General features: G+C 38.3%; 1 protein-coding gene across 1 annotated transcript; it reads right to left on the bottom strand.

Annotated features, from left to right (window-relative positions):
* Window positions 1-5,638: 5,638 nt before the first annotated feature.
* Window positions 5,639-6,628, bottom strand: Tas2r3 (taste 2 receptor member 3). The gene has a single exon (XM_026405417.2). The coding sequence runs from the start codon at window positions 6,587-6,589 to the stop codon at window positions 5,639-5,641; it is 951 nt and encodes a 316-aa protein (XP_026261202.2). The 5' UTR covers window positions 6,590-6,628.
* Between the last annotated feature and the right edge of the window lie 5,697 nt (window positions 6,629-12,325).

The following is a 12,325-nucleotide window of genomic DNA, read 5'->3' on the forward strand; positions in this document are numbered from 1 at the left end:
CCACCTTGAAAGTGGTGACTCCTCATGTGCATGTCCCTTAACTGGATGCTGGAAGCCATGTCTGCAAAATTATTACAAAAGAAATTGGCTCCTTTGGGACACGAAGTTTCCATTCAGGACAGATCACACCTTTACCCTGATGTGGATCTCTCCTCTTTGCACCTTACTCTGCAGCCTGGACCAAGAACTTTGCAAAAGAGAAAGACCTGACATTGCTTTGTTGTTGAGAATAGGCTGATACACATGAACCTGCGGGTCTTGAAGTCTGACTGTTTACTAGAGCACTGGTGGGCACTGCAGTCATGGATACAGATCTTCTGCTTTTTAGACATGTAGGGAAAGCTGGGGAAAACATCAAAGCAAAAGGATGACTTAGCTCATTTCGTGATGACTCTGAGATCAGTCCTGAACAACTAGAATTACAGTTTCAAAGTTTTTTCTAAAAAGTACTACATGGAGCCAGGCATCCTGGCATGTGCCTGTAATCACTGATACTCCCGAGGCTGAGGAATAAGGATTGTGGAGTTCAAAGTTAGCCTCAGCAACTTAATGAGGCCTTAAGTCTTGTCAGACCCTATCTCAAGACAAAATATACAAAGAAAGGGCTGGGGATCTGGCTCAATGGTGAAGTGCCCACCTAGGTTGAATCCCAAGGACCAAACAAAAAAAGAGTACAGGAAGAAAGAAGGAATCCTCCACTTCATGGGGTGGGGGGGGGGGTTATTAAGTGCCAACTGTCTCCAGCAATGCACCAGGCATCTTAAATGTTAGTTAACACTTAAAACAGTCCTAGGAGAAATATATGGGTATCCCTACTTACCAATGAGAAAAATGAAGAACACAGAAAGTAAATATCTACTTCACATATCAGTCAATCAATGGCTAAGATGGAAGGTCTTTCCGAGACTAAGCTCTTTTATTTCTTTAGACTGACTCTCATTGATTCTTGCATGCAACAAACTGTTGTTAGTGAGGCACTGTTAGGTGCTAGAGAATCAGGGGAGAAATAGCAACTACACATCCTGACTTCAGATAACATACACAATAATGGGAGGAGACACACAGAATATTAGAGATCAGTGCTTAGGGTGGTACAAGACGGAACATCAAAGAATGCAATGACAGTGTTCAGGAGGCACATTTAATCCAGACTTGGGAGAGGGGAGTCAGGAGACATGTAAATTAAGGATGAAAAGAGATGTTATCCAAGCAAGAGCACAGGATGGTAGGGAGAAGGATGACAGAGAACCCTACATACAGACTTAGAGATGACAAAAAGTGCAACAGGTTAAGGAAATAGAAGAGTACAGAGGTTCAAAGAGAGGAAGAGAAGTGGTCAGAGATGAAAGTGGAAACATGTATCACCCAGAAGCTATGCTATAGCAGACACAGATTTGGGGAATAATTAGTATATATTAGTATAGTAATAATAAATAGTATATATTAGTATAGTAATGTGATCAGAGGCATGCAAACATTCTGGGAAAACATACACAGTAAGTGTTTGACCTCATCTTGGAGAGTCAGAGAAACTGTCTTGGAGGATTAAAGATGTGAAGAAGAGAAACTAGCTGATGAGAGAAAGAAAATTCTAAGCAAAGAGAACAGCTTATACAAAACTATAGCAACAAGAGATTATGGCATATTTGGGAGCTAGAAGCTGATGAAACTAAGAAGGAAAATAGGGGACAAATGACAAATGGCTTTATATTACAGGTCAAGGAATTTGGATTTACCCAGAGCAACGGAGAGTCACTATAGAGCTCAGGAAAGGAGCACTATAATGGTTTTTTCATTGTATGTAAAACGAAACCCAAGTAATGTAGGAATGCTTTGCTGGAAGTAGGTGGAGTTGGAGACAGGAAACTAGTCAGAATCCTGTTGCAGTCACTCTGATGGGTTGAAAAAACTAGAAGTGGAGATGAGGTGACATTTGGAAGAAATGCTGTTAAATACCAAATCGATCTGACTGGTGATCAAATAGACACTGAAGTTGCCAATGAGGGAAAATCTGGGCTGGTTTCCAGAGTATACCCACAATCTCTCTCACACACATACACAAAGAGAAAGAGAGAGAGAGAGAGAGAGAGAGAGAGAGAGAGAGAGAGAGAGAGAGAGAAAGTCTTTTCCTGAATATTTGTGTGATCTGCACTAACAGTTAAAAAAAAAAAAAAGAGCTTATTTAAATAGGTGAGGATATTGACTCAGGTCTTCCAATAGCAGAGAATGAAAAAAGACTAAACATACATGATACTCAACATGGGAGGAAGTCGAGGGAGGAAAATAGAATATTTAGACAACAATTAAGGTATGGCATCTGTGAAAACACACACACACACACACACACACACACACACACACACACAAAAGGAGGGTGGAAGAAACAATTGGGTAGAGGAGGAGTCCTAAACTGTAGCAGTTTCAAGAAAACTGATGGACAGTGAATAGGCCAGAATTGGCTGTGGAGGAGTCTGTTTCAACAGAACAGACCTGACTTGATACTGCATGGTGCTCTGTCATACACTGGAAGAAACTCACAGGAAGCATAGCCTCACAGTGCCAAGTCTCAGCAGCTGGAGATATAAGCCAGTTATGATCTCCACAGCAGAGATCTGACTAGCATATTTTCATGGCTGCCACAAAATGGAGTTAAGGATGAAGCTCACCTGTGAGGATCCTGATGGAAAACTAGAGGTCTCATGAGCTCTCTCATAAATTGATTTTGATTCCTGTGTTAAAGCTCCAAAATACACAAAAGAATAGATGTGTTTTGGAGGGGACATGGGCATTGGGAACCAACTCTAGCATGTAATTGGGCTTCAAATATAGATATACTTAATATTCCATAATTTGATTCAGGGTGTCTGATCATAGAAGAGAAAAGCCATGTCCTGGACCTTTGGCATAAAGGACCTAGATTTAAGAATTTTAAGGGATTTAGCAAAGAAAGCCAATTACTTGAAAGCAAAACAAAACAAAACAAAACATAAAGATGTCATTTTCCAAGGTTTCTAAAAACTGTACTTCCTGGGACTCACTGAAGAACTTGCAGTTTAGGCATTTCCTCTGAGGGAATTAGAAGATCAAGCCCTGTCCAAAATAGCCAGACTTCCCATCACTGTGCCTCTTGCAGTAGGCAACACTCCTTTCTTCATAAGCTTACCCTTCAACCAGACCCAAGCCCCTACTCCTACCCCACCTTTGAGTAATGACAGTCCACACATGGCTCAAATCACAAAATACACTCTCATAGTTTCCAGGAGTCACCTCCAAATTTTTCTGAAAGAGGGAATTTGAAGTGGGATGGGGCACAGATGCCCTAAGGGAACCAATGTTTTACCACACCAGACTCTCCAAAAATTCTGCACCACTATTCATAGTACTACAGTCAGTGAAATGAAAAGCAGTCAGTTAGCAAACAGCTAAGCCAAAACCTCTAGTGAGATGTTAAGTAAGAAAGGAAAATCCTAACATCTCAGTCCTTAATGCAGAATCAGGACCTCAGTATCAGCTAAAGAACAATAAGGCCAGAGCTAGGCAAGAAAGTTGTCAAAGTAACAAAAGTAGAAAGGAGCTCAGGAGAAGTTTTAGAGTAGTTGAGGCTGAGTTAAAGAGCATGAGGTCAGAGCAGACAAAACAGATGCCCTCCAAGCATGGCAGCATAGAATTCCACAAAGAACTCCCCCATGCTGAAAATAAGCAGACTTTATTTAATTACTGAACTATGGGGTTGAGGGAAATACCAGTTTTAAATTCCTTTTACGTTACTGAATTATAAATTAATCTTATATCATTTTTAGTTTTTAGCAGATACATCTTTCTAAATAGGGAACTGTGGGATGGGTCAGAGTTTAGAATTTTATTGGCAGCTTCAAGAAGCAAGTATCAATTTAAAAGTCAACAGACCAGTGGCAAAGCACTTCACTTGCCTAATGTGCAAGGTCCTGGGTTAAGCCCCCAAAACTGCAAATAACAAGATAATTAATAAAACATAAATAAAAACCAACTATACAGACAAAAAAACATTTTATTCCTGTATTTTTAGGAATAAATGTACATATCCCAGAGCAGCCCTAAGATTAATTTCTGGTTACACATGAATAAATGTCAAGTCATTTGATGATCCTTCATGCTAGGTCAAAATATACCATCTTTCACAAAACAACAATGTTTTTTCAGTGTTTCTCCATGTAAAACTGTAATCATCATTCATGTGTTAACTCATTCATTCCTTCCATCAAACCCATCAAAAAATACTACTTCTATTTCCTTTGTACAAAGGAGGAAAGTAAACTAGAGATTAAGAAATTTCCCCATGGTCATTCAGTTCTTCAGGGCAAGAGCCAGGAGTTGAACCCAGTCTATCTTCCTTTCAGGCCCACATTCTTAGTCATAACACTCTACACTTGAAAGCCATATTAGTTTAGTGCTAGAAATACACATTCAGAAATACCATATATCCTATCTGAATTTGCTCAAAAATGAATTTTACATAAACATAAACAATATTCTCACTGACTTGTCAAAATTGATGACAGGAAGTAAATCAATGTCTACATAAGGTGCATAAATAAGAAGGGATAACACTTTGTAATTTGAAGAACAAATATTTATCTTGATATATATTTTTTAAAAAAGAATAGGAAGTAATGAAGAATATATGGATGTAAGGAAGAAGGAGGTAGGAAAGGACAGTGGGTGAGAGGGCGAGTGGGATGCTTGGGGTTTTTCCATCCTCAAAAGTTAAAAGCTGCTGATAATTTTAATAAAATGATGATGAAGTGCAAGCATGGAATGGAAACTAGAATCCAAAACACCTGCTTTTCACCCGACTGCTTTCATCATCAAACCACAGGTTTGTGGAAAGTGCTACCTTATGAGAAGAATTGCTGCATAGGTCATTGTTAAACAGCCTTCATTAATCCAGCACTATATATAGTGAACTGTGAAAAATGCTGTTACTGTTGTCTTGTGAAATTCTAGTGCCCTGCAAAGTTGATGTTATAGTCTACTTTTTAAGATGAGGAAAGAGACAGTCAAACAAGTAACTAAAGTAGCTTATCAAAGACCAAAAATCTTGATCTTTAAATGATAGAACAAGAATTCAAACAAACATCTATGGGACAGAAAAGTTATTGCTTTCTGCCAAGCATGGTAGTGCATGCCTGTAATTTCAACAGCTTTAGAGGCTGAGGCAGGAGGATTGCAAGTTTAAAGCCATCCTCAGCAACTTGGCCAGACCCTATCTCTAAATAAAAAGGACTAAGAATGTGCTCAGTAGTTAAGTTCCTCTATTTCAATTTTTTTAAAAGCCTACTACACTATTTTATTCATATTAGTATCAATTTTAAGTTTAAACTAATATTCATAGTCATTAAAAGACAGCTCCATGTCTACATGGTTAATCTTCTTACCACACTGAAATTTCCCAAAGACGGTTTTCCCCTTCCCAAACTATCCTATGTATAGAAAACAAGTCTGCCTTTCACCCTTGGTACCAGGTAGAAGCAGGGGTGAAGAAGGCAGTGTCTCTCTTCTACTAAAAGTCTAAACTGGCACTGTGGTAGGGACAGGAGGAGAGCTATAGTCTTGAGCCAGGCCAAAGGACTCCCAGGCTCCACCCTGCACCCTCTGCTAACTATGGGAAGAAGGATCCCTTAGACCCAGGCTTCAGATGACCAGACTTACAAGGGAGTATTGCCATAAATGTCTGTTTCAGCTTGTTGTTCCCCAGAATGAGAACAAATGAGTGGCCAACAAGATAAAACATTGTAAATATTTCACCAACCATCTGAGCCATTTTAGCATCTGGTAGGAAATGAGTGGATGACAAAATTATAAAGGAAATAAAGTAAAGTAGGAACAGAAGCAGGAAGGAGAGGATGATCCTGGTAGCCCTCTCGTGGGCCTCAGTACTTGGATCTCTAGAACTGCTGCCATTTTGCTGCATCTGCCATGTGTGTCTCCGCAGAGAGAGAATGAGGAGAACATAGGCAGTCAGGGACACAGTTAAGGGAGGGACGTGCCACAGATTCCCAAGAATGTGGATCAGATGATATTCACTTCTCTTCTTTCTGAAGTGCTCAGTCACATTACCTGTGCTATCAATTCCACAGAGCACAGAATTGATTTTAAATTCATTGATCAGAGACATGGTACTGCAACATGACAAAAGCAGTGTACCCAACAGCATCCATACAACCACCCTGGAAACCCTCCACTTGAGCCAGAGGAATGCAGGGTGGGAGAAACTGGCGATTTTCAGGCAGTAAAGGACACCAAGGCAGGTTATAAGCCATGTGCTCAGGTGGTTTGTAAATGTCCAGAAAATATCAATAATTTGCATTACTGTTCCTGAATCATGAGTTTTGTAAGAGAATGTTATCAAAACACCATCAGTCAAGAAAATCCACAGAAGAACAATCCTGGAGAGGGCCATGCTGGTGATGATGAAGTCAGATAAAGAGATTCTCTTGCTCCTGTACAAGCTTCTGCCATTGATCAAACCAATGAAACCATTCCCCAGATTTCCAAGAATGAACTGGGTGATAATCAGAACCAGAAACACCCCCTCAATGGCTCCCATCATTTCAGCAAGTAGGTAGCCCCGATCTTTGCTCTTTCTGTGAATGTATATAGTTTCCTTGCTGATTTCAAGTTTCTTTCTGAGAATCTATCCTGTCTACAGCTTGCTTCGCTGTACCTGTCTCTGGTCTCTGCCCAAGTTAGTCTGCCATACAGCACAGTTTACTGAGTCCTCTCTGGCTCTGTCAGGTTGCTCTGCTCTCTTCACAGATGACATGCACTGTCACTTCAATCTATGAACCTAAACTCAGCAGCTCTTTGCTGAAATGCAAATAGAGTAGTGTCCAGTGTCATCCAGAAGGAAGACATCCAGGTCACAAAGAATATGGAGAAAGAGGACTCAGTTTCAAGGGGCACAGGGATGGAAGCCACCCAGCACAGAAAGCATCAAAGAAGCCAAAAGAATCGCTCAGAAGCATGAAAAGCCTCGGTTCCTATGAGGAGGACTCAGAGACATACAAACAGAAGGGAAACATCAGAATTCTACCACAAAGCACTATCCCTCATCCTGGAGGAAGGGTAAGGGCATAAAATAATAAACAAAAAAATGAGTAAACTAATATGCTACTCTATATCTTTCAATATGCTTGTGTCTCACAAAATTGATTTTAAAACCCACTAATAAGTTGTGATCAAGACTATTTGGAAACAATGTCTGATGGATGAAGAAGGCATCAATGCCATCAAAACACAAAGCAGAGAGGGCATGGACATTATTCACTGAAAGACACTTTTAAGTCTCTTCAAAAGGACGTCACAGAGTAGCAGATGGTAAATCTCAATGAGATATAGTCTCATCTGAACAGATGCCAAGGAATCCCTCAACTGAGCGAGGCAAACCTCAGCAATATTGGCACCATGTTGTACACAATACACCTCAGGAGCACTGGAGAGCACTCAGGCATAAGTTCACATTCATGACCCTTTGCTTTCTCAGGCCAATAGGAGAACCTGGCCCACCTGCTTCCTGACCTCTGTGCAGTGGAACCACAATAAAGTCAGATTCCCTTGTTTCTGGAGTCCAGTAACTAGACCTTACTCCAGTGACAGGGATTATCCTACAACCTACCCTTGTCCCTGTTCAGTTTTCTCATACTCTAGGTTCTATAGATTGAGATTTTTTTCTTATCTTACAGTCTCTTTCACATTACATGAGAACAAATAAATAAAAAGACTCCTCTAGTCCCATTGGAATTATTCAATGAGGACAAAGCTCAGAATACAAGGCATGTTCAAATACATGTCACATACATTTCATGTGTGATCATACTTTTTACTAACTTTATTAATTTCACCCCTTCCACCTTAAAACCATCACATCCGAAACAACTTCTCAGTTGATTCCCACTTTAAAAGAATTAACCTTTTCTTCCTTATTCTTCCCTGTTTCAGCAAACGTTAACATTATCCAGTTCCTTATATTAGGCAGCACCTAAGAATTAACTTGATTTTTCCCTTTCCTCTCACCCTGTATCCACCCATCAATGACTTACACATTTTAATTATAAAATATGCCTTGGATATTCCACTTCTATAACCTCCATCCTACTCCAAGATGTCATCATCTCTCATCTGTACTACTTGATGTCTTACCAACATTTCTCCCCATTTCTTGTCTTCCCCCATAATATATTCCCCACTTAGCTACAAGAGTGGTCTTCTCAAAATGTAAATCTGATTGATCATTTTGTTTTGTTAGTTACTACTTCAGTCACTTCTCACTACCATTACAATAAAATATATACTCCTTACATTGCATTGTATACTAAGAAATCTCCTCTGGGTATCCTTTCATGCACCAGTTCAAGGCAAATTTTACAGTATCACATGGTTCGTGTTAAAGAACAGGCTGCATTAAATGGAAACCTGAATCATCAATAAGATGATCAATAGAAATAAGACATAGTTCCTTCTTGTCCTCTTATTACACACAGGGGCCAGGGCACTGTATGGTTAGCAGGGACCTTCTGTGGGCTGATGGAGATACCCCATCTCCCCTGTGTCCTTTCTTGAAGGAAAAATGTAAAAGGAGCCACATCAGTAGGCAAATAATTTGCTTACTGTCAGAAAATCTGGACGTGAGAATTCCATGCACTATTGAAATAGAAGGAATAGTGATGATCATCATTTATTCACTAACATAATAGACTAACTGGGCTAGAAAATAATAAACATACAGGGTATATAATAGCGCTATATAAAATAAACACCCGTAATTCCACCATATATTTCTTCCTCTCCTGCCCTTACTTGTTTTCCCCAAGCTTCCAGGATAACTCATCTTGAATGTTATCATTCCCTTTTACTTTTGAAGTTTCATCACATGTACCTAACCATAAACAATTGACTTTTTTGATACTAATCTTTATTGCACAAAGATCTTCTACACTCTTCTCATGTTGTCTCACTTCATGTATATCTAAAAGCTATTCCTATTAGAATGTTAACTATAATTATTTTATACAGCTGCACAATATTCCACTACATGAGTATTTATTCTTGATGAACCTTTGGGTTGTTGTCAATTTTTTACTAAGATGTACATTGCTGCTATGAGCACCCTTGGACATTTTTCATGGGATATATTCAGCAAGCATTTCCTTCAGGGTATATGCCCTAAAGGTAGAATAGTTATGTGAAATTTCAACAATGACAAGACATTTTCCCAAATGGGAATGCCAGTTCACACTGCCCCCTCCTGTGCATGTTTCCACTGATCTACAGCATCCTCCTTCACCCTTAGCAAATGTTGACATTTGCCAATCTAGAAGGCTTAACATGAAATCTCATTGTGGCTTTTGTTTTCCATTTCCTTAATTGTCAATGTGAACCTCTTTTACATATATTAAGTCATTTGTATTTCCTTCTGTGTCTTTGCTCATTTATTCCACTGAGATTTTTCTCATTACTTTGTAGGCTTTTATGTGTTTTAATAATTATATTTCACTTATATGATTGCAAGTATCTTCTCAGCTTGTGACTCATCTTTTTGCTTAATGGTGACTTATGATAAACAAAAGCTACTTTTAAGTCAGATTTATCACTTTAAAAAAAATCCATATACCCAAATCCTAAAGACATTGTCCCTTACATTTTTTTCAACTTTAAGTTTTATGTTTTACAAACAAATTCAAATAGCCAGATATATTTTTGCATACAGTATACAGACTTGAGATTTTTTTTTTTTTTTGGTGTGGATGACAAATTTCCTCAAATTTATTGAATATACTTTAGCCACTGATTTATAATCCCACTTTCATCAGCTATTATTTCTACATAAGCATAGTCTGTTTCTGGACTAGTCTATACTACTTTGGGATTTTTTTATTTCTGTATCAATAGTATACCATATTAGGTTTAAAAAAATACTTGCCAACTGAGAGAGCATCTACTCCATTTCTCATTCTTCTTCATGAGTATGTTGTTTGTTCTTTGATGTTTGGTGAACATATATTTAGAAATAATTTGTAAAGTTCCCTCAAACTCCTGAATTCTTCTATTAATGTAATTCAATAAATGTCTATAATGTTCACCATAGAATAGAGATCTTGTACTGTAGACTCCTTGCAAGTTCTGGTGCTTTTAAATGGCACCTTTTTAAAAATTACAAAATGGTGGCATTTGTTGAAATAAAAATTACATTTTCGTTATTTATAGCTGGCACCTGAATACTTATTTCCAGCAGCTCTTAATATCTATATTCATATATAATCATATTCAATATAATCAAAGCACTTGTGAATTCTTTCTAATATTAACACTTTTCCCTTTTCCTCTTTCAACAGCACTTGCTAGAACCTAGGTAGAGGTAATTTGTTAAAAAGATGTGGTAGAAGACATGCCTATCTTGTTTTAAAAAAAATTAAAGAATGTTTGAGGCATGTTTTGCATATTACCTTTATTTCCAAATCATAATGCAAAGATTGACACCTATCATCACAGAACACCATTTTCTATTGCTCACTTCAGTTCCTATTTTAAATTTGTCATTTGGGAGTTTTCCCTTTTCTGCAAGCCCAATGCTATGGACTGCACTAGGTCACTGCCACACTCCCCAATTTGCATGCTTAAGTTCTAACCCCCAACATAAACCTCTACCTTGTGTTTGGAGATGAAGCCCCTAAGAAGGTAAAATTAAATGAGGTTTAAAAAAAAAAAAAAAAAAGGTGGGGCCCTAAACCTCACAGGCACACAAGAGTTCATGTGAGTGGAGTGCACAGCTAGATGACAGACATCTACAAGTCAGGAAGCTTCACCAGAAACTGCTGGCAGTGTCATGCTGCCACTCCAACCTCAAATTTTCAGCCTTCAAATCTTGAAAAAATAAATCGTCATTTAAACCCAGTCTATGGTGTTTTTATATGGCAGACTGTGCAGACTAATACACATAATGATGCAATAATAAGTATTTTGTACTTTGGATCTGGTTACTTTGCAGTGAGAAGCCTTGGTACTCTCCGGGGAGTGTAAGGACAGTACTTCTATTCTTAATTTTAAGTGCTTCTTTATTTAATGGGGAGTTATTGATTAGGGGTCCTCATTAGGGAGTACACACAAAATGAAACTGTATAACAAAAAAGTAAGATGTTATTAACTCTTTCTAAGGATAACTGCTAAGGTTCTGTGTACTTTATATGCCCCAGTGTCCTCCCCAAATTTATGAGATGTAGGATAAATATCTAAAGGATTATGTGATCAGAGATGAAATTTTACTTCTATTTTCAGTGGAAGGTGATATAACAGAAAGAAAGGATAAGAGTAAAGGTAAAAATGTATAAATTAATAAGGATTAGTTTTAACTGCACATAAATAAGTGGCTGAAACAAGGAAAAGGTTTATTTGCATCTTCCAAAGAAGTCCAGAGGTAGACTGTGCAGTACTGGTCACATGGCTTCAGATCACATTCCCAGCTTCTTCCATCTTCCATCCTGAAGACTACTGTATATTCAGGATGTCTGCTACAGATTTAGGCATCACATCCGCATTTGAGATAAGAAAAACAAAGTCAGGGGATAAGGATCTGGAGAAACACAAGGTATGAGTCTCCAAATAGCATTACTTCATATAAGAATTTTCCTGGAAGCGCAAGAAATGACTTCTATATATAGTCACTTGGCAAACCCTAACTACCAAGAAAAGAAATGTAGTACTTAGGGTGAGCACAATGACATAACTAACAAAATACTGGTTCTGTAAATATAAAAGACACAATGGAGACTGAGTACTGTGTTCATTTTGTTTATTGTTTATATTCTAAGAAGCTTGGACATTTTGGAGCCTTGTAGACCCAGAGAGGGGCTGTTCCTTCCAGGATTAGTTATTTCCTAGAATTAGTGAAAACACATCTTTGATATGCAAAAAAAAAAAAAAGAACAATTCTAAATCCACACATCCTCTACTGTGTTTTATCAGCCCCTCCCTTGTTCACCCTAGAGAGAGCCAAGTATCTGACAAGTAGGGATCATACCTACAGCTCAAAGTTTGTTGAAATTATTCAAACTACCTAATCCTAAACTTGCTCTGCTAGCCTACTGTGCTTTACCTGTTCCTTCCCCATGAAAAACAAAACAATGCTTTGCCCTTTTCCTTTATGCCTCCATACCCAACCCTGGTGCTTCCTCAAGTGGGCCCTGCATCACACTGTATGCCTCTCCTCTTAGGAACTGTAAGAAAAAACTTATTTCAAAAGCAGTTGTCTCCCTGTCATATTATCATTATGTAATTAAAACAAATTCTAGAT

Source organism: Urocitellus parryii, chromosome 3 (genome assembly GCF_045843805.1).
Source record: "Urocitellus parryii isolate mUroPar1 chromosome 3, mUroPar1.hap1, whole genome shotgun sequence".
Classification (NCBI taxonomy): Eukaryota; Metazoa; Chordata; class Mammalia; order Rodentia; family Sciuridae; genus Urocitellus; species Urocitellus parryii.

Bases quoted from the DNA above. Each gene is read 5' to 3' on its own strand.
- Tas2r3 (XM_026405417.2), bottom strand. From the start codon at position 6,589: ATGATGGGAGCCATTGAGGGGGTGTTTCTGGTTCTGATTATCACCCAG.